We start from the raw sequence: 22,867 nt of genomic DNA, 5'->3' as shown, positions 1-22,867 counted from the left end.
AGGAAATTAAGTTAAGGTGATATGGGACTCCCAGCGTTTAGCAGTAAGTTTCATTCCCTAATTCACTTTCCTAGTGATTGTTTTCTGTATAATAAGTCAGCAACCAGTAAACAATGCTTAAGTATTTAGCTTTTCATTATGTTTCATATATTCACAACCATTATTAGTTTGGCCTTGCCATGTTGCATTTCTGCATGAACTAAACACAGTTCGCAACCATTTGCAGTGTCATACCTGTGGCTGCCTGTACCGCTAACATAGATTCTGCCACCTCACACATAGTGAAACTAATTGTCAGTTTTGAGGTTTCTAATAAAGCAGCACTGAAATTGGAGGAGCCATCCAGCTCCTCATATACTCTAAACCTTTTGTAGTTGACTCTTTGCTCTCCTTGGGCGACGGCATGCACCAGGACTCACCAATCCATTTCCAGTGCTGGCCTCGTTCTCTGCAATTTACATATGGAGTAAAATTGGAGGGAAGAGCGGCAACCCCACCTGCGTGAAATAAAGTTATATATCAGACATCACTTGCAGTTTATTCTCTTCAAACTTGTCAGTCACTTTGTACATGGTATACGTTCAATACAAAGAAAAAGTCCTTTGAACAAGTGCCTCAAATACTAAAAGATGCTTAATTTTCTATTTGAATACCGCGCAGCCAGCATCCACTTGCGCCCAAGTACCATCAGATGCAGAGTTCACCACCAGCTGCCAACTGCAGATATAGTCAACCTTTCACACCCCTCCCGGCCCATCCCACTGACAGCTCTCACTGCACAACACAGAAAAAGGCAGAGCAGAAGAGGGCTGAGGAGCAGCACAGGATGAGAACTGGGGGAGGGGGAGGATCAGGGTTGTCCAAGAGGGTGGGGCTAGGGAAACAAGTGGGGTGGGAAGAAGTCTGTTGTCAGAGAAGATCAAGGGATGAGAAACAAGGAAACGGAAAGGCTAAGGCTTTATAAGGCAACACACATAAAATGCTGCAGGAACTCAGAAGGCCAGGCAGCATCTATGGAAAAAAGCACAGTCGATGTTTCGGGCTGAAACCCTTCGATTGCTGCCTGGCCTGCTGAGTTCCTCCGCCATTTTGTGTGTGTTGCTCAGATTTCCAGCATCTGCAGGTTTTCTCTTGTTTGAGGCATTATAAGGCATTGGTCAGAACACACGGAGTACTGAGAGCTGTTTTGGACCCCATATTTAAGAAATAATCTGTTGGCATTGAAGAGGGTCCAGAGGAGGTTCATAAGAATGACCCTGGGAATGAAAGGGTTAACTTATGAGGAGCATTTGATGGCTCTGAGAATGTACTTACTGGAGTTTGGGGAAGTCTACGACCAGAGGACACAGCCTCATAAGGACATCCCTTTAGAACAAAGGTGAGAAGGAATTTCTTTAACAAGATGGAGGTGAATCGGCAGAATTCATTGGCATGGACGGCTGTGGATGCCAAGTCATTGGGTATATTTAAAGCAGAGTTTGATATGTTCTTGATATTAATAAGGGTGTCAAAGGTAACGGGGAGAAGGCAGAAGAATGGGTTTGAGAGGGATAATAAATCAGCCACAATGGAACGGTGGAGCAGACTCGTGAGACTGAATGGCTGAATTTTACCCCAATGTCCTATGGACTTATGGCAAGTGAAGTGGAGAAACGTGTTGGACAAACCCATGAGAAAGAAAAGAAACAAAACTCAACTGCAACAAGCCAAAGGAATGAGGGACTGCATAGGATGTGAAGCAGAGGAATAAAGCAAGGTACGGGAAATGTAGGAAATATAAATGGATCAATTATCACAGGAGCGTCAGTGATTGACACACAACAGAAAGCACAGGTTGTATTTCCAAAATGCTGTCGATAACACGCATCAGGCATTTACTCCATGATAACACATCTGAGAAATGGGACCATAAAGTATGTACAGCAAGTCTTTCTGGATAGGTGATGAGATTGGAGAACTCCTGTGGTAGATTTCAATCACCCACACCAGGAGACAACGTTCAAGGTCTAAAACTACATCATGTAGAGTTCTCACTTACAGAATGAATGATGTACAAAAATATCTGTGGAGAACTCGTCAAGTTTATCAACTTCACTACTAACTTCCACCCCACGTTCAAATTCACTAGGACTATTTCTGACACGACTTTCTCCTCTGTAAAGATCCACCCATTGTTTGCCAACTCCTCATTCCTCTTTATACTGCCCATCTCCTCTTTATAGTCCTGATGCAGTGCCTTAACCTTAAAATTATTTTTTTATGATCTGTTAATATTATTGTGTTAATATTATCTTATGTGCTATATGTACTGTACTTTGTACCTTGGTCCAAGAGGAAAGATGTTTCATTTAGCTGTATACATCTATACGGTTGAATGAAAATGAACTTGAACTATCCTTTTGCCCTCACAGATGCAGCCTGACCTTCCGAGTTCCTCCAGCAGCTAGTACTTTGCTCCAGGTTCCAGTATCTGCAATCTCATGTCTCCAACTTCGGAAACATTGTGGTTAAGTATTTAAATTAACAGACTCATAATCCCTCGATTAACAATACAGACGCAAGTTCATCTCTCCATGGCAATTGTTGAATTAAAGTTCACTTAAAAATAACCTAGAATTTAAAATGAAAAACAGCTAGTCTTGGTAATGGTAACTATCAAACTACAAAAACCTGAAAAAAAAAAGGAAAATGTTGGAACCACTCAGCAAATCGGGTGGGTCTGATTGGGTGAGGTTAGGGTTGTTGTGGTGAAAAGTTGTTTACAAGTAGTTAGAGACCAAGGAAATAAAGTTCATAACCCCTCTCTGACTGCCATCAATCTATCAGCAAGACAGTTTCATAAACAGCAACACACATCAACGAAGGGTCTCGGCCTGAAACGTCGACTGTACCTCTTCCTAGAGATGCTGCCTGGCCTGCTGCGTTCACTTTGATGTGTGTGGCTTGAATTTCCAGCATCTGCAGAATTCCTCTTGTTTGCGTTCATAAACAGCATATCACCATAGCAACCTGCCTCTTCTATCAGATATATTCCTTTTGCCATGTCCATTTCCACGTTCGTTCAATCTGCTACGTAAAACTAAATTGCAGTTCTAACAAAAGGTCTTCAAGCCGAAACATTAACATTTCTCTCTCTCTCTAGCTGCTGTCTGACCTGCTGAGTGTTTCCAGTTTTTTAAATATATTTTTATTTAATATTTTCAGTACTTGCAGCTTTTCAGCTCTAAACACCATCTCTGATGAGGAAGGAAACCTCTAATCCATACTGCCCTCTCTGAAGGTCCATGCAAAATTACTTTGTCAAAGCAAAATGAGGATTAAAAAATTTCACAGACTAGCAAGATGGCATCAAGAAGCCCTGGTAAACTGAAGTCAAGCGGCATCAAGTTTGGACTCCGCTTTGCATAAAGGAAGATGGGTTCTGGTTGATGCAGGTCAATAATCCCAGGCCAGTTTTCAGGCCATAAACCCAAACATCTACACTCGCCTTTCATCACTGAATTGCTTTCCTTCCATCATAATGTGAGAAATTGGCACATGTACTTATGATGGCACAGGGTTCAATTCTATTTAGAGTCAATGAGTAATACAACATGGAGACAGGCCATTTGGCCCAACTCTCTCATGCCGACCATGATGCCCATCTAAGCTAGTCCCATTTGCTCATTTCCCTCTAAACTTTTCCTATCCATGTACCAGTCCAAATGTCTTTTAAGATCTTGCTGTTGTACCAGCCTGAGCAACTCATTTCATTCTGAATGAAGAATGTATCCCTCAGGTACATTTCAAATCTTTCCCCTCTCACCTTAAAACCTATGCCCTCCAGTTTTTGATTCCCTGGGAAAAAGACTCAATGTATTGACCTTATCTACGCCCTCATGATTTTATACGCCTCTTACCAGCTGCAAGTCCAAGACAACATTCAAGCATGAGCTGTAAGTGGCAAATATCAGTCCTACCGAAAAGGTGCCAGACAATGACCATCTCTCACAAGTAAGTCTAATCATCTTCCCTTGCCACTCAGTGGAATAATCCATACTAAGTGAGTAACGATCAGGAATTCAATTCAGGTCAGCAGCATACACTGTATACTGTGGCAGCGATGCTCTCAGCCCAAAAAATACATTAAAAATGATTAGAAATCAGACTTACGCGCACCTTCCCCAGAAAGGAAACGTAGAGCAGAATGGACAAGTTCTGACCAGTTTGAGGCATCTGGGAACCAGGAGTTTAATGCACTGTGAGCAGAGATCTGCCAATCAAGCACTTTCTCCTCAATCTAAGATAGAGCATACAACACCATTAAAATCCTATGATCACAGTAGCTGGTTATTTGAGTCCTGCCCCTCAACAAAATAAACAAGTAGTACTAATCAACACACATAAAAGTTGCTGGTGAAGGCAGCAGACCAGGCACCATCTATATGAAGAGGTACAGTCAACGTTTCGGGCCGAGACCCTTCGTCAGGACTAACTGAAAGAAGAGCTAGTAAGAGATTTGAAAGTGGGAGGGAGAGGGGGAGATCCAAACGATAGGAGAAGACAGGAGGGGGAGGGATGGAGCCAAGAGCTGAACAGGTGATTGGCAAAAGGGATATGAGAGGATCATGGGACGGGAGGCCCAGGGAGAAAGAAAGGGGGAGGGGGGGAAGCCCAGAAGATGGGCAAGGGGTATAGTAAGAGGGACAAAGGGAGAGGGAGGGAGGGAGAGAGAGAGAGAGAATGAATATATATATATATATCTCTCTCTCTAGATATAATAATAAATAAATAATAGACGGGGTACGAGGGGGAGGTGGGGCATTAACGGAAGTTAGAGAAGTCAATGTTCATGCCACAGGTTGGAGGCTACCCAGACGGAATATAAGATGTTGTTCCTCCAACCTGAGTGTGGCTTCATCTTGACAGTAGAGGAGGCCGTGGATAGACATAGTGGAATGGGAATGGGACGTGGAATTAAAATGTGTGGCCACTGGGAGATCCTGCTTTCTCTGGTGGACAGAGTGTAGGTGTTCAGCAAAACGGTCTCCCAGTCTGCGTCAGGTCTCACCAATATATAAAAGGCCGCATTGGGAGCACCGGACGCAGTGTATCACCCCAGCCAACACACAGGTGAAGTGTTGCGTCACCTGGAAGGACTGTCAGGGGCCCTGAGTGGTGGTAAGGGAAGAAGTGTAAGGGCATGTGTAGCACTTGTTCTGCTTACAAGGATAAGTGCCAGGAGATCAGTGGGGAGGGATGGGGGGGACGAATGGACAAGGGAGTCGCGTAGGGAGCGATCCCTGCGGAAAGCGGGGGGTGGGGGTGGGGTAGGGAAAGATGTGCTTAGTAGTGGGATCCCGTTGGAGGTGGCGGAAGTTACAGAGAATTATATGTTGGACCCGGAGGCCGGTGGGGCTTGAAATTCCAGCATCTGCAGATTTCCTCATGCTTGAAGTAGTACCAATTATTGACACATTCTGGCACCCCTGCAAACAGTCAATGGCAGACAACCAGTTGGGTAAACAAATTGTGAAGAAGGACGCAAAGTGCCTGCAACATACACAAGTTAAGTGAGGGGCAAGAAGTTGAAAGATGGGATAACATGTGGGAATATGTGAGGTTATCTACTTTGGAAGAAGTAATGAAAAAGTAAATAATTACTGAAGTAGATTGAAATTACGGAACATTGTGCTACATAGGGATATGTGAGCCTCAGTGCAGAAATTGGGAAGGCTAATAAAATGCTGATCTTTATTGCAAGGGCACAGAGTATTTAAGTACTGAATACTCAAATTTACAGGGCACTGGTGAGACTGCACCTGGAAACTGCATGCAGTTTTGGTCTCCATACTTAAGGATGGATATGCTTGCATTGGAGGCAGTGCAGAGACTGATGACTGGGTGGAATCTTGAGAGAAAGCAGTTAATAGACAAACAGAGGTTGATCAGATTGGGCCTTTATTGAGATTACAAGAATGAAAGGTGATCTCTTTGAAGCGTACATTCCAGGCGGAGTTGACAGGGTGGATACTGAGAGACATCTGGGAGGGACTGACAGGGTGGATATTAGTGGAGGCATCTAGAGTAGGAGAACAGTTTTAGAATAAGAGTTAGCATTGAAGAGGTACAGTTGACGTTTCGGGCCAAGACCCTTCGTCAGAACTAACTGAAGGAAGAGCTAGTAAGAGATTTGAAAGTGGGAGGGGGTGGGGGAGATCCAAAAAGATAGGAGAAGACAGGAGGGGGAGGGATGGAACCAAGAGCTGGACAGTTGATTGGCAAAAGGGATATGAGAGGATCATGGGACAGGAGGCCTAGGGAGAAGGAAAAGGGTGGGGGGGGGACCCCAGAGGATGGGAAAGGGGTATAGTCAGAGGGACAGAGGGAGAAAAAGGAGAGAGAGAGAGAGAGAGCGAGAGAGAGAGAGAGAGAGAGAGAGAGAGAGAGAATGTGTGTATATAAATAAATAACAGATGGGGTACGAGGGGGAGCAGGGGCATTAACGGAAGTTTGAGAAGTCAATGTTCATGCCATCAGTTTGGAGGCTACCCAGACGGAATATAAGGTGTTGTTCCTCCAACCTGAGTGTGGCTTCATCTTTACAGTAGAGGAGGCCGTGGATAGCCATATCAGAATGGGAATGGGATGTGGAATTAAAATGTGTGGCCACTGGGAGATCCTGCTTTCTCTGCTTTCTCTTACTAGCTCTTCCTTCAGTTAGTCCTGACGAAGGGTCTCGGCCTGAAACGTCGACTGTACCTCTTCCTAGAGATGCTGCCTGGCCTGCTGTGTTCACCAGCAACTTTGATGTGTGTTGCTTGAATTTCCAGCATCTGCAGAATTCCTCGTGTTAACATTTAAGATGATGACCAGTCACGCACAAAATGCTGGAGGAACTCAGCAAGCCAGGCTGCATCTATGAAAAAAAGTACAGTCAATATCTGATGATGTCTGACTGTATTATACTGTAATGGACTTTGGTGAGATCACATCTGATCTCCTTACCTAAAAAAGGACTTTCAGTGAAGGATATGCAGTAAGGATTCACCAGACTGATTACTGGGAAGAACATTACTACTGGAGGAATTCTACAATTTGAGCAACATGTGTAGAAGGAAAGGAACCATTGACGTTTCAGGTCAAATGTCAACAATTTCTGGAATGGCAGGTCTGTCATATGAGAAGAGATCGAGCAGACTAAGCCTCTATTCATTATAGTTTCGAACAAAGTGACTTAATTATGTATTCAACATACAGAAACTTCAGAGTCAGCAGGGTAAGTGTGGGAGAGAGTACTTCCCCTGGCTAAGGAGTCTTGAATTGGGTCACAAAATAAGGGGTTAGCCATGTAGGAGTGTGATGAGGAGAAAATTCTTCACTCAAAGGGTGATAAATCCAAGACAGTAATCTCTGGATTATTGCCGGTGCCACGTGCTAGTCACAGCAGGAATAGAAAGATAGAACAGATGAATGTATGGCTGAAGAACTGGTACAGGGGCAGGGTTTCAGGTGCTTAGATGATTGGAACCTCTTCTGGGGCAAGGATGACCTGTACTACAGGGGCGGGTTGCACTTTAACTGGAGGGGAACTAGTATCCTGGCCGGGATGTTCACTGGTGCTACTCAGGAAGGTTTAAACTCATTTGGCAAGGGGATGGGAACTAGGGCATAAACTCAGAAAGTGGAGGGACGGAGAGGAAGGTATTTGTCAGGGCCAGTAAAAACAAGCAAAGTAATAAATACGATGGATCAGGTAGTTTGAAGTGTGTATATTTTAATGCTAAGAGTATTATGAACTTAAGAGCTTGGATCAGTAAATGGAATTTTGATGTTGTGGCCATTACAGACTTGGTTAAGCAAGGGACAGGAATGGGTGTTTAATGTCCCAGTTTTGATGCTTTAGAAAGGACAGAGAGGGAAGTAAAGGAGGCGGAGGAGATGCATTACTAATCAGGTACAATATCACAGCTGCACTCAGAGGGAACATTACGGGTGGCTTGTTCACTAAGTTGAGATGGGTAGAACTCAAAAATAATAGGGTTGTCATCACGGGGGACTTCAACTTCGCTAATACAAATTGGGGCCTTTTGAGTGCAAGAGGTTTAATGGAAAAGAATTTGTAAGATGAATCCAGGAGGGTTTCTTAAATCAATATGTAGATGGTGCAACAAGAAGAGAGGCTGTATTAGACCTTGTGTTGGGTAATGAACCTGGAAAGGTGACTGACATTTCAGTGGTTGAGTAGTTACGGAACAGTGACCACTATTTAGTTTTAAAGATAGCTATAGATAAGGATAAGTATGGACCTCGCAGGAGAATATTAAATTGGAGCAGGGCAAATTGCGAGAATATTAGGCAAGAACTAGGGAGTTAGTTGGGAACAGCTGTTTTCGGGCAAGTCCTTATCCAACATGTGGAGGGTGTTTAAAGACCAAATGCACAGAGTACAGAACAGGTATGTTCCAGTCAGATGGAAGGACAAGAATGGCAAGGTAAGAGAACCTTGGATGTTGAGAGAGGCGATTAACTTAATCAAGAAGAAAAAGGAACATTTTGTAAAGCTTAGGAAGCTAGAGTCAAACAGAGCCCTTGAGGATTAGAAAGAAGCCAGAAAAGAACTCAAGAGAATTAGCAAAGCCAGGAGGGACTATGAAATGTCCTTGCCAAGTAGGATTATAGAGAATCTCAAGGCATTCAAGAGCAAGAGGGTAACTCGGGAGAGGGTAGGACCACTCATAGATAAAGGGGGAACATCTGCATGGATGTGGAGGGTGTGGGTGAAGTCCTTGATGAGCACTTTACATCAGTACTTACCAAGGAGAAGGACGTGGAGGACAGGGAGATCAGTGCGAAATGTACTGATATGCTGGGGCATTTTGAAGTAAAAGAGGAGGTAGAGTTGGGTCTCTTAAAGAGCATTAAGGTGGATAAATCACCAGGGCCTGAAGGGATATACCAGAGGTTATTAAGAGAAGCAAGAGAAGAGATTATTGGGGCTGTGACCAATAATTTTATGTCCTCTCTAGCCACAGGTGAGGTCCCTGAGGACAAGTGAGTAGCTAACGTTCCATTATCCAAGAAGGGAACCAGAGATAATCCTGGAAATTATAGACCGGTGAGTCTCACTTCAGTAGTAGAGAAGTTACTGGAGAGAATTGTTAAGAGATAGGATTTATGAGCATTTGGAAAACCATGGCCTAATTACAGAGAGCTAGTGTGGCTTTGTGCGGGACAAGTCGTGTCCTACTAAATTAATTGAGTCTTCTGACGAGGAGACGAGGGCGATCGATGAAGGTAGAGCTGTGGATGTTTTCTCACATGGATTTTAGTACGGTGTTTAACAAGGTCCCTCATGGGAGGCTCATCTAAAAGATCAAGATGCATAGGATCCATGGTGAATTGGCTGTTTGGATTCAGAACTGGCTTGCCCACAGAAGAGAGGGTAGCGGTCAAAAGAACTTAGTTTAGCTGGAGCCCTGTGATTAGTGATGTTTTTTAGGGATATGTACTGGGACCTCTGCTGTTTGTGATATATAGAAATGACCTAGATGAAAACTTAGATGGGTAGGTTAGTAAATTTGAAGATAATACAAAGACTGCTGGTATTATGGATAGTGTAGAAGACTGGCAAAGAATACAGCGGGATATAGATCAGTTGCAGATATGGGTATGGCCAGAGAAATGGCATATGGAGTTTAATGCAAATGTGAAGTGTTGCACCTTGGCAGGTCAAATGTAATAAGACAGTTGATGAGCAGAGGGATCTTGGGGTCCAAGTTGATAGCTCCCTGAAAGTGACTGCACAGGTTGATGGGGTGGTTAAGGCGGTTTATGGAAAGTTTGCCTTTATTAGTCAAGGCGTTGAGTTCAGTAGTCAGGAAGTTATGTTGCAGCTTGATAAAACTCTAGCAAGGCCACATCTGGAGTATTGTATACGGTTCTGGTTGTCCCATTATTGGAAGGCTGTCAAAGCTTTAGAGAGGGTGCAGAAGTGGTTTATCAGGATGCAGCCTGGATGAGAGGGCATGTGCTATAAATGGAGGTTGGAGAAATTTGGGTTGTTTTCTTTGCAGCGGCAGAGACTGAGGGGAATCAGATAGAGGTTTATGAGAGGCAAAGGGAGTAGGCAGACGGTTCTTTTTCCTCGGGTTGAAATACCTCATACTAGAGGCATGCATTAAAAGTGTGGGGGGGGGAATTTCAAAGGAGATGCGAGGCTCTTGTAGAATAGAGCAGGGGTCCCCAACCTTTTTTGCATCGCGGACCGGCTTAATATTGACAATATTCTTGCAGACCGGCCGACAGGGGCGGGGTGGGGGGGGGATGTTCAAGTTCAACAGTACGTGACAGGGAATGAGGAAAGGTGCAGCTGACTCATAGTGTTTCATATTGCCAAATCATATCGTTTCCTCACAGCCCGGTAGCACATGCTTTGCGGCCCGCTACTGGTCCGTGGCCCGGTGGTTGGGGACCACTGGAATAGAGGATATACATTTCGAAAAAGACATTTCAAGGAGATCTGAGAAGGACCTTTTTCACCCAGAGGGTGGCAAGAATTGGAACACACTGCTGGAGAGAGAGCCGAAAGTAGTCTCTAACAGCATTTAGAAAGTGTCTAAACAAGAACTCAGATCATTTGGACAGAATCAGTTATGAGCCAAGTGCTGGAAGATGGGTGCTCACTGGTTGGCTGGGATGTGGTGGGTCGTATGACCTGCTTCTATGTGGTAAGAGTATGATAAGGTAAGTAAGTGTGTGGCAGAGAACATATCAAGAGAGGAGAGGGAAAAGAGGTTTTGGAAATGGAAAGAAGGAGAGACAAAGGATGGATAAAGGAAATGGCATTCCATGTGAAACAAATTCAGCAGGAATCCTAAAGGGAGATTACAAGAAGTAATTTTTTTTAAAGAAGTGTCAGAGTAGACAAAGAGGCAGAATGGTGTTTGGAAGATTAGTGCACTAGGGAGGAAGGTTACAAGTGGTGTGTGTAGTCAGGTGAGTGAGGAACGGGATGGAAGGACACGAGCAATTCAGGATAGATGCAAGAATATGAACTACAGCAATGCACAAGAAAATAAAAGCATAAATGGTCCTTATAATGTCTTACTACTTTTTCAGCAGTGGGTAACAAACCAGAAGTACTACTAGACTGGTGAAGTAGCTTATGGTTGTGGGGGGGGGTTGTGAACTCAGTTACAACTGATGATCCACTAAGACCAATAGATCACAAGCAGCACAATCACAGCACCAGAAATTGGAGTTGCACTTTTTCTAATGTTGTGTCACTTACCCAGGACATACTCGCCTCTCCCTCTGCCAGTAAGATGTCCTGCAGCAGAGTGAAGAAGCAAGCCGTGATTCCAGGAACTGTTGTCAGCTTCACTCTATCAAGTGTCCTGGAAAAAGACACATTAATTGTTCAACCAAAAAAGTTGAAAATTGCACCAATGAGTTTAACACCATTGGAGTTTCAAACTGCTGTATTCTTAAAGTCAACATTGTTAAATAAGGATGGAGTCTAATACAACTGTTAGTGAGATAATACATTTTCATTCCTTTAATAAAACTTCTGCAAAGTCCCTAACTTTCAGCAGTGAGAGTTAGTTGTACAGCACAGAAACAGTCTCTTTGGACAGCTTGTCCATCAACAGTAATCCAAAGCACCAGCATTTAGTCCATAGCCTTCAATGTGTTGCCGATTCAAATGTTTGTCCAAAAACTACTTAAATATAGTAGGCAGTGTATTCCAGATTCCAAAGACCCTTGGCTGGTTGGAATGTAGTTTTGGTACAGGATATTTGTGCTAACCATGATACCAATCAAAACTAATTGTGTTGTCCTAAACATAGTCTATATTTCTCCATTCCCTCCTGTTCATGTACCTGCCTAATAATAACTCTTCCACCACTTCCCCTGTATCAGATCCCACCTTCAACCTACTTTGTTTCATCCTAGGCAATATCCTGGAGAATCTCTTCTGCACCTTCTCCAGTTGAATCAGTATTTTCTAAGAGTAGAGTGACCAAAAATGAACATGGTACTCCTGGCCGTGGCCCACCCAACGTTTTATAAAGTTGTACTGTCTCCTCAAAAGCCACTTATTCAATGTGCTTTCTTCACCACCTGTTCTGCTACCTTAGGGATCCTTGAACTTGAAAACCAAAGTCCCTCTGTCTCTCAATTCTCCCTAAAACACTTCTGTTCATGGTGTATGTCCTACCTTTATTCCTGACAAAGTATAAAATCTCGCATTCAAAATTAAATTCCATCTGCCATAGCTCTACCCATTTTACCATCTGTTCAATATATCCCATCATCAACAGTACCAATTTTCATGTCATCTGCAAACTTGCTAACCAGTCATATCCAAATTGTTAGCAACACACAAGATGCAAGAGGAACTCAGAGCTCAGGCAGCATCTATGGAAATGAATAAACAGTTGACACTTCAGGCTGAGACCCTTCTTTGGGACTGGAAATGAAGGGGGAAGATGCCAGAGGTGGGGAGAGGGGAAGGAGGACAAGCTAGAGGTGATAGGTGAAACCAGGTGAGTGGGGGAGGAGGGATGAAGTAATGAGCTGGGAGGTGATAGGTGATAAAGATAAAAAGGTTGCAGAAGAAGGAATCTGATAGGAGAAGAGAGTGGACCATGGGAAAAAGGGAAGGAGGAGGGCACCAGAGGGAAGCGATAGCCAGGTGAGAAAAGGTAAGAGGACAGAGTGGAGAATTATAGAAGAGGGAAGGGGGAGGGGGAGTTTATGCCATCAGGTTGGAGGCTACTGAATCAAAATATACTCTGACAGCTGTCTCATCATGGCAGAAAAGGAAGCCATGGGCTGATAAGTCGGAATGAGAATGGGTTTGAGAATTAAAATGGATGGCCACCAGGAAATCCTGCTTTTGGTGGATGGAGCAGAGGTGCTGAACAAAGCTGTCCCCCAATCTACATCGGGTCCCACCAATGTAGAGGAGGCCGTGTGGGAAGCACCGTATAAGTAGATGACTCCCAGCAGGACAGTCAGCATCGATGCAGGGAACTGGACATTCAAAGTTTCAGGTCAAAACTGTTCAACTGTATACCTTGCACATAACAAGGACTCTAATCTGCTTCAGGTTCCATGGGCTTTAATGTTTTGGAACCTTGTCAAAGGGATCATAGACTACATCAGCCACACGGCCCTTAACAATACAAGTTGATCAGACAGGATTCCCCCTCCCCCTAAAAAAGCCTTGCTGATGATTGAGCAAGCCCTGTCTTTCCAAATGCAGATTATTCCCAGCCCTCAAGAGATTTGTTCAAAAACTTGTTATTCCCTAGCTTACCCTTTCAGTCCTTCTTGAATATAGCAAGCTATCCCCTCTACTATCTACCAGCCATCTGGTACCAGATTTGGTGCTAGTAAAGATTTAAAAATTGATTTTTAAATCTGGTAAAACATCCAATGTCTCATCTTCATTGATCAAATACTCTAAAGTGTCACTGTTCCCCTTGCCAAATTCTCCAGCTACAATTCCCTTTGCTTGAGTGAATACAGGAAAGTATTTAGATCATAAGATGTAGGAGCAGGATAAGGCCACTCAGTCCATCAACTCTGCTCTGCCATTCTATCATGTCTGATTTATTATCCGTCTGAACCCAATTCTCCTGCCTGCTTCCCGTAACTTTTGACACTCGTATTAATCAAAACTCATCAACCTCTGCTTTAAATATACCCAATATTTATTTTAAACCTCACCCACATTCTCTGGCTTCATATACAAATTACCATTTTGGTCGCAATTGGGCCTGATTACATTACATTTTTTATGATTTTCTTAATCCAATCTGAGCTCCTCATTGCCCTCTAAATTTCTTTTTAAAAGAAATCCCCTCACCTGGTTCCACTCCTAAGAACTTCTTCAGATCATCTTCCCAATATCTCCTCTCCCCTGCTTCATCTCCTAATTTATCTTTCATTGTACCTTCCAACTCCAATTTCACATGCTCCTCACCATTGCCTTCATTAATTTAGATTGGCTCTGTATTTCCAAATACATTAATATTAAGATCTTCTTTCTTGTCTTTAAAATAATTTGCAGCTGAGCTCATCTCTGCCAACTCATTGAAGACACTGTTGCATGTTCTTTCTAAACCACTCCCTCTTCCTCAGCAACATTTTTTGAAGGCTTTGTTGGCTAAACCTTTGTTCGTCTTTTCAAGCTCATGGCTTGCTCTCTCATTTCTTTAAGCCCTCTGTGAAATGACAGTGGTCATTATGTATACCAATGTAGGATTTTGTCTTCTGTTCTGGATGAAGCATTGCCTTAGTTCTATGTTTCCAGAAAGTCGGTAGGGTCTTCATTATTAGGATGAAGCAACCCCCCACAGGTCTGATATTTATTGCCCATGTGTGATTGTGTGACACCACTGCAGTCATAGAGTCTTAGAACAATACACCACATATACAGGATCTTTGGCCCAACCAGTCCATGATGACCATGCTGCCCTCCTAACTAGACTCAATATCCTGCGTTTGACCCATATCCCTTCAAGCTCCGTCCCTCCATGTATTTGTTAAATTATACTATTATACCTGCCTCAAACACTTCATGTCAGCTCGTTTTATATACTCACCACCCTCGGCATGAAAAAGTTGCCACTCAAGTCCTTTTAAAATCTTTCCATTTACCCTAAACCTATGCCCTCTAGTTTTTCCCAATTCTGGGGAAAAACTGCTATCATCCATCTTATTTACAGTGCCTACAGAGATCTATTTTCACTTTGACATGAAAGAGTGCTTTTCTGTTGATCAGTGTCAAAAAAAGCCAAATTAAATCCACTGTAATTCAATATTATAAAACAATAAACCATGAAAACTTTCAAAGGGACAAGTACTTTTTATAGGCACTGTATGCCTTGCATAATCTTAAGCGCTTCAATAAAAGTCACCTTACGTTCTCTTACATTCCAAGGTATAAAGATCTAGACTGGCCAACCTCTGCTTACAACTTTATCAACATAAACATGCTTTTGGGTAAGGAGTCCTGGGTTTTTAACCCAATGACAAATTAAAGGATGGCAAAGTGTTGACCTTTGTCTGGTGTGCAACTCGAGAGAGAGGAATTTCAGTTATCTCCATGCCACAATCATGCGTATGTTATGTGCAGTCAGTTGCATCAAATAACTAAATCAGCAGTCATTAATGTTGGCTGGATTATGTAGGAGTTTAAATAGTCAACAAGTGAAGAGCTACTTACTGTTCAGGAACAGAGACTGGTTTAGGTGTCACCTGCTGCTCTGGAGGTGCTGCAATAGGTCCCTCCGCTCCTGATGACTCAGCCAAATCATCTGGCTCCATTTTTGGCACTTTCAGTTTCTTTTTCTTCCTCTCCTCTTTATCTTTCACCCTTTTCTTTGGAAGTGTAAGATCTAATAAAGCTTTATAGGTAGAGAACGACAACACATTAGCTTCAGTAGGTGCCACTAGATATCACAGTTGGCAAATAATCTCAAATTGGATTAGTGTAGATAACGCCACCTCATTCACACCATTATCTCAAGACTAGACACTCCTTTTGTTTTTATTTAAAATTGGTTCTTAGCTACTTTCATGCTCCACATGTCCCTGTTTAGGATTTGATCTCCCAAAGTGCATTACCTCACATTTATCAGGACAATATTTCAACTAACACAGCTCCATCCTATTTTCTAGTGGATCTGTGTCCCACTGTTCCCTTCGACATCCTTCTTCACTGTTTACAACCCTCTAGCTTTTGACTTGCCTATAAACTTACAAACCAGACCACCTGCATTGTCAACTGAGTTATCTAGACATATTACAAACAAAGTTGAAAGCACAGATCCATGTGGTACAGCACTTGTCAGAGAAGTGCAATCAGATGAATCTCCACCACTACCTTAATGCCTCCTGTTACAAGCCAGCCCAGGAACCATTTATGTTGAGAACGCCAAACATGTAGGTGCAACAAACATTTAAAAAGGCAAATGCTACGTTAACTTTTATTACAAGAGGATTTGATGATACTGCAATTGCTAGGGACTTTGTTAGATTGCACCTGGAGTTGTATGTATGGATTTAGTTTCCTTACCCAAGAAAGAATATACAGTTGCAAGAAAAAGTTTGTGAACCCTTTGCAATTACCTGATTTACTGCATTAATTACTCATAAAATGTGGTCTGATCTTTATCCAAGTCACAATAATAGACAAACACAATCTGCCTAAACTAATAACACGCAAACAATTGTATTTTTCTTCTCGTCAATAGTGAGTGCCCCATTTAAACAATCATAGTCTAGGTTCAAAAAAGTATGTGAACCTCTGGGGTAATGCCTTCTACAAAAGCTATTTTGAGTCAGGTGTTCCAATCAATGAGATGAGATTGGAGGTGTGGATTGTACAGGTGTCCTGTCTTATATATAAAAAAGACACACAAAGTCAGGTGACTGTCAAAGAGCCTCAAGAAAGATCTGTTTTTGTGCACCATGCCTCAATCAAAACAACTCTCAGAGAATTTCAGAAGAACTGTAGAGATGCGTGAAGCTGGAAAAGGCTTCAAAAGCATATCTCAAGACCTCAGTGTTCATAGGTCCACAGTAAGAGGAATTGTCTACAATTGGAGGAAATTCAATACTGTTGCTACTCTCCCAAGGAGTGGGCACCTGCAAAGTCACACCAAGAGCACAATGTGCAATGCTGAAGGAGGTGAAAAAGAACTCAAGGGTAACAGCAAAAGACCTGCAGAAATCTCTAGAACTTGCTAAAGTCTCTGTTAATGTGTCCACTATAAGAAAAACACTGAACAAGAATGGTGCTGCTTTGCTGTCTCAGGGCCTGGACAGCTTGCAATCATTGAGGGAACGATCGTATCAAGGCATTTTAGAGAAGGATGTTAGGGTAGCTGTCTGTCACCTGAAGCTTAATAGAAGTTGGATGATGCCTTCTCCCTGTAATCTTTGACATCCTGATTAATCAAGAACTTATCAACCTCTGCTTTAAATGTACTCATTTATTTGGCCTGCATTGCTATCCACAGATGCACCACCCTGTGGCTAAAAAAAAATGTTTCCTCATCTCTCAGTTCTAAATAGACATCCATCAATTCTGAGGCTGTGCCCCCTGGTCTTAGGTTCCCCCACTATAGAAAACTTTCTCTCCACATGCACTTTATTCAGACCTTTCATATCAGATTCCTCCCACCACCTCCCACCACCCCCCCCCGCCCCCCACCATTCTCCTGATCTCCAGCAAGTAGGAGCCATTAAATGTTCCTCATATGTTAACACTCCCGTTCCCAGGATCATTCTCATGAATCTCCTCTGGACCCTCTCCAATGTCAGCACATACTTTCTACGATAAGGGACCCATAACTGCTCTCAATACTCCAAGTGAGGCCTCATCCGTGCTTTATGCTTTATATATTGCATCCTTGCTTTTATATTCTAGTCCTCTTGAAATGAGTGCTATCATCGCATTTGCCTTCATTAACCTGCATGTTAACCTTTAGGGAATCCTGCACAGGGCATCTCAGATCCCCTTGCACCCACCTCTGATTTTTGAATTTTCTCCCCATTTGGAAAACAGTCCACGTCTTTATTCGTTGCCAAAATGCATGCCTATGCACTTCCCTACACTATATTCCATCTGACATTTCTTTGCCCATTCTCCCAATCTGTCTAAGTCCTTCTGCAGACTTCTTGCTTCCTCAACACTGTCTGCCCCTCCACCTATATTCGTATTGTCTGCAAACCTGGCCACAAAGATATCAATTCCATCATCCAAATCATTTGCGCATAATGTGAAAAGAAGCAGTCCCAACACTGACTGCTGTGACACACCACTAATCACCAGCAGCCAACCAGAAATGGCCCTGTTTATTCCCACTCTTTGCCTCCTTCCAATCAGCTAGTCTTTTATCCTTGCTAGTAACTTTCCTGTAATACCATGGGCTCCTATCTTGTTAAGCTGTCTCATTTGCGGCACCTTGTCAAAAGCCTTCTGAAAATCCAAGTAAATAACATCCACTGACTCTCCTTTGTTTATCCTGCCTGCCATTTCCTCATAATTGTAACAGATTTGTCAGGCAAGATTTCCCCTTTAGAAAACCATGACCTATTTCATCAAATGCCTCAAAGTACTCTGAAACCTCAACCTCATTCTCAATGTACTCCAACATCTTTCCAACCACTGAAGTCAGGATAACTGGCCTATCATTTCATTTCTTCTGCCTCTCTCCCTACTTAAAGAGTGGAGTGACATCTGCAATTTTCCAGTCTTGCAGAACCATTCCAGAGTTTAGTGATATTTGAAAGATCATTACTAATGCCTTCACAATCTCTTCAGCTACCACTTTCAGAATCCTGGGGTGTAGCTTATCTGGTCCAGGTGACTTATTTATCTTCAGACTTTTCAGCTTCCCAAGCACCTTAGTACCAGCAATGACACTCACTTTTGCCTCTTGACACTCTTGCATTTCTGGTATTCTTCAAGTGTCTTCCACAGCGAAGACTGATGCAAAATAATTAAGTTTGTCCATCATTTTTCTGTCCCCCATTACTACATCTCCAGTGTCATTTCCCAGTGGTCTGATATCCACTATCATCTCTCTTTCGCTCTTTATATATTTGAAAAAACTTTTGTATCCTCTTTTATATTAATGGTAGCTTGCCTTCATTATTTCATCTCTTTTTTTTGTTTTTTAAGTTGCCTTCTGTTGGTTTCCAATCCCTAACTTCCCATTAATTTTTTGCTGTATTAGATGCCCTCTCTTTTGCTTTTATACTATGTTTGACATCCTTTATCAGCCATGGTTGCCTCATCTTTCCTTAAGAATAATACTTCATCTTTGTGATTTATCTTTCCTATGCCTACTGAAATCCCCCCAGAAAGCCATTGCTATTTTGCTGTCACCCTGGCTAGTGTTCCCTTCCAATCAACTTTGGCCATCTTTCTCATGCCTCCGTAATTCCCTTTACTCTACCATAGTACTGATACATCCAATTTTAGCTTCTCCTCCTCAAACTGCAGGATGAATTCTATTATATTATGATCACCAGCTCCTAAGGTTCCTTTACCTTAAGCTCCCTAATCAAATCTGCATTGTTACATAATACCCAATTCAGATTCGTCATTCCCCTAGTGGGCTCAAATACAAGCTCCTCTAAAAAGCCATCTCGTAGGCACTCTACAAATTCCCTCTTTTGGGATCGAGCACCAATCTGATTTTCCCAATCTACCTGCATATTGAAATCCCCTATGATTATCGCAACATTTTCCTTTTTATGTGCCTTTTCTATTTGCTATTGTAAATAGTAGACCACATCCTGGGCACTGGTTGGAGGCCTGTAAATAACTCCCATCAGAGCCTTTCTACCCTTGCAGTTTCTTAACTCTAACCGCAAGGATTTTATATCTCCCAATCCTCTGTCTCATCTTTCTGAGGATTGTATTTTTTTTTACCAATAGAGTCACCCCACCCCCTCTGCCTACTTGCCTGTCCTGTTGATACAATGTGTATTCTTGGATGTTAAGCTCCCAACTTTGACCTCCTTTCAGTCACGATTCAGATGCCTGCAACATTATACCTGCCAATGTTTAACTGCACAAGATCATTTGCCCTATTCCGTTTACTGCATGCATTGAAATATAACACTTTCAGTCCTGCATTAATCACCCTTTTTGACTTTGCCACCCCTCCCCCACCCCCCTATTCTGTAACTCATCCCACAGACGGCAAATTTGCCCAGTCCTTTATCACAGTCTCACTACACACTGCATCTAGTTGTAAACCAACTGCCCCATCCTCAGCCCAATCACTCTGGTTCCCATCCCTCTGCCAAATTAGTTTAAATCCTTCCCCAGTGATCCTCTGCCTCACATGTCCAGAATGAACCATCATGTCCGCCCCTGCAGTATTTGATTGAGTCAGGGTTGTTGCTGTCCTGTGAAGTCAGTGATGGCTCATTGTAAAGGGAGCTTTACCCTGTCAATCCTGTGTTGTTATTTGCTTGGAGGCTTTCAAATGAATATTGGGGAGTTAACCATGAACCATGGACTGTAAGCTGGAGATTTGTTTGTGAGTTTGGTAATGACAGATATTCATTTCCCAGCAGATGAGAGCACTGTGGTCTGTACTGAGCACACATACAAATGTTCGGATGGGAGCTGCATCAGGAAAAAGAATCCTGAGTGTGATGGGACCAAATATTGTGCCGATGGTTCTGATGAGAAGAATTGTGGTAAATACTCATTGAGTTTCTAGTTGTTAGACATACCCAAGTACCTTCACAAAGAGGTTGGCCAGACCTTCCTCCTGTGGAGGGGGTCATTGCTCTCCACTGTGGAGCTGGTCACACCTCCCTACCACATGGGTTTAGGTCTCCTCAGTTCACCCGACATTCCTCTCTGCTGGGTTAGGTTACATGAGCACTTAGCAAATCACTTAATTATACTGTATATTTTGACAAATGTTGAATTAAAATGGATAAGATAGACTGCTTGTGTTGCTTAATATATTTAAATGATAGGAAACTAGCAAATGTGGGTGTGCTCAGGAGATGCACAAGGTTAGCTTGTAGGAATGAGGCACTATACTGATGTCCAGTGGTGCTAGAAAGTTTGTGAATCATGTAGAATTTTCTCTACTTCTGCATAAGTATAACCTAAAATATTATCAGATCTTCACTTAAGTCCTAAAACTACAAACCCCATTTCCAGAAAAGTTGGGATATTTTCCAAATGCAATAAAAACAAAAATCTGTGATGTGTTAATTCACGTGAACCTTTATTTAACTGACAAGAGTACAAAGAAAAGATTTTCAATAGTTTTACTGACCAACTTAATTGTATTTTGTAAACATACACAAATTTAGAATTTGGCTGCAACACACTCAACAAAAGTTGGGACAGAGGCATGTTTACCATTGTGTTACATCACCTTTCCTTTTAATAACACTTTTTAATTGTTTTGGAACTGAGGATACTAATTGTAGTAGATTTGCAATTGGAAATTTTGTCCATTCTTCCTTGGTATAAGACTTCAGCTGCTCAACAGTCCGTGGTCTCTGTTGTCTGATTCTCCTCTTCATGATGCACCATACATTTTCAATAGGAGATAGATCTGGACTGGCAGCAGGCCAGTCAAGCACACGCACTCTGTGTCTACAAAGCCACGCTGTTGTAGCCCGTGCAGAATGTGGTCTGGCATTGTCCTGCTGAAATAAGCATGGACGTCCCGGGAAGAGACATCACCTTGATGGCAACATATGTCTCTCTAAAATCCTAATATATGCCTCAGAGTCAATGGTAACCTCACATACATACAACTCACCCATGCCGTGGGCACTGATGCACCCCCATACCATCACAGATGCTGGCTTTTGCACCTTTCGCTGATAACAATCTGGATGGTCGTTTTCATCTTTGGCATGGAGAACTCGACGCCCGTTTTTTTCGAAAACTAGCTGAAATGTGGACTCATTTGACCACAGCACACGGTTCCACGGTCTTTCAGTCCATCTGAGATGAGCTCGGGCCAGGAGAACTCGCCGGCGTTTTTGCATAGAGTTGATGTATAGCTTCCTCCTTGCGTAATACAGTTTCAAGTTGCATTTCTGGATGCAGCGACGGACTGTGTTGAGTGACAATTGTTTTCCGAAGTACTCCTGAGCCCAGGTGGCTATAATTGTCACAGTAGCATGACGGTTTCTTAGGCAGTGCCGCCTGAGGGCTCGAAGATCACGCGCATTCAGCAGTGGTTTCCGACCTTGCCCGTTACCCTCTGAAATGTTTCTGAATTCTCTGAATCTTTTCAGAATATTATGTATTGTAGATGTTCAAAGACCTAAATTCTCTGCAATCTTGCGTTGAGAAATGTTCCTTTTGAACTGACTAACAATTCTCTCAGGAATTTTGGCACAAAGGGGTGAGCCATGACCCATTCTTGCTTGCAAAGACTGAGCCTTTGATGGACGCTACTTTTATACCCAGTCATGATACCTCACCTGCTTAATGTGGAGTCTTCCAAACCGGTGTTACTTGAATATTCTGTGCACTTTTCAATCTTATTTTAACTCTGTCCCAACTTTTGTTGAGTGTGTTGCATCCATCAAATTCTAAATTTGTGTATGTTTACAAAATACAATTAAGTTGGTCAGTAAAACTATTGAAAATCTTTTCTTCGTACTTTTGTCAGTTAAATAAAGGTTCACGTGAATTAATATATCACAGATTTTTGTTTTTATTGCATTTTGGAAAATATCCCAACTTTTCTGGAAATGTGGTTTGTAGATAAAGAGAACCCAATTAAATAAAATAACACAGAAACGTTATACTTGTTCATTTACTTATTGAGAAAAAGATCCACTATTACATGTATTTGTTGGAAAAAATAAGTGAACCTCTGGGGTAATTCCTTCTACAAAAGCTATTTTGAGTCAGGTGTTCCAATCAATGAGATGAGATTGGAGGTGTGTGTTGTGCAGGTGTCCTGCCCTATAAAAAAGACACACAAAGTCAGGTTACTGACAGAGCCTGCTCTTCTTGAGAAAGATCTGTTTTTGTGCACCAAGCCTCAATCAAAACAATTTTCAGAAGACCTTATCAGAAGAATTGTAGAGATGCATGAAGCTGGAAAAGGCTACAAAAGCATTTCTAAACATCAGTCCACAGTAAGAGAAATTGTCTACAAATGGAGGAAATTCAGTACTGTCGCTACTCTCCTTAGGAGTGGGCATCTTGTAAAGATCACACCAAGAGCACAATGTGCAATGCTGAAGGAGGTGAAAAAGAACTCAAGGGTAACAGCAAAAGACCTGCAGAAATCTCTAGAACTTGCTGAAGTCTCTGTTCATGTGTCCACTATAAGAAAAACACTGAACAAGAATG

The 22,867-nt window shown here is 42.4% G+C and overlaps 1 protein-coding gene across 1 annotated transcript in view; it reads right to left on the bottom strand.

The window, feature by feature from the left end:
* The window catches only part of nfrkb (nuclear factor related to kappaB binding protein), a 107,623-nt gene that overhangs the window by 61,722 nt on the left and 23,034 nt on the right, over positions 1–22,867 (bottom strand). Inside the window, exons 3-6 of the mRNA XM_063038441.1 lie at positions 15,221–15,401; positions 11,273–11,378; positions 4,153–4,279; positions 420–497 (exon numbers count right to left, since the gene is read on the bottom strand). Coding sequence (XP_062894511.1) covers positions 420–497; positions 4,153–4,279; positions 11,273–11,378; positions 15,221–15,401 — 492 coding nt within the window. The remainder of the gene's footprint in view (positions 1–419; positions 498–4,152; positions 4,280–11,272; positions 11,379–15,220; positions 15,402–22,867) is intronic.

Source organism: Mobula hypostoma, chromosome X2 (assembly GCF_963921235.1).
Source record: "Mobula hypostoma chromosome X2, sMobHyp1.1, whole genome shotgun sequence".
Classification (NCBI taxonomy): domain Eukaryota; kingdom Metazoa; phylum Chordata; class Chondrichthyes; order Myliobatiformes; family Myliobatidae; genus Mobula; species Mobula hypostoma.
This window is presented reverse-complemented; position numbering and strand designations above follow the sequence as displayed.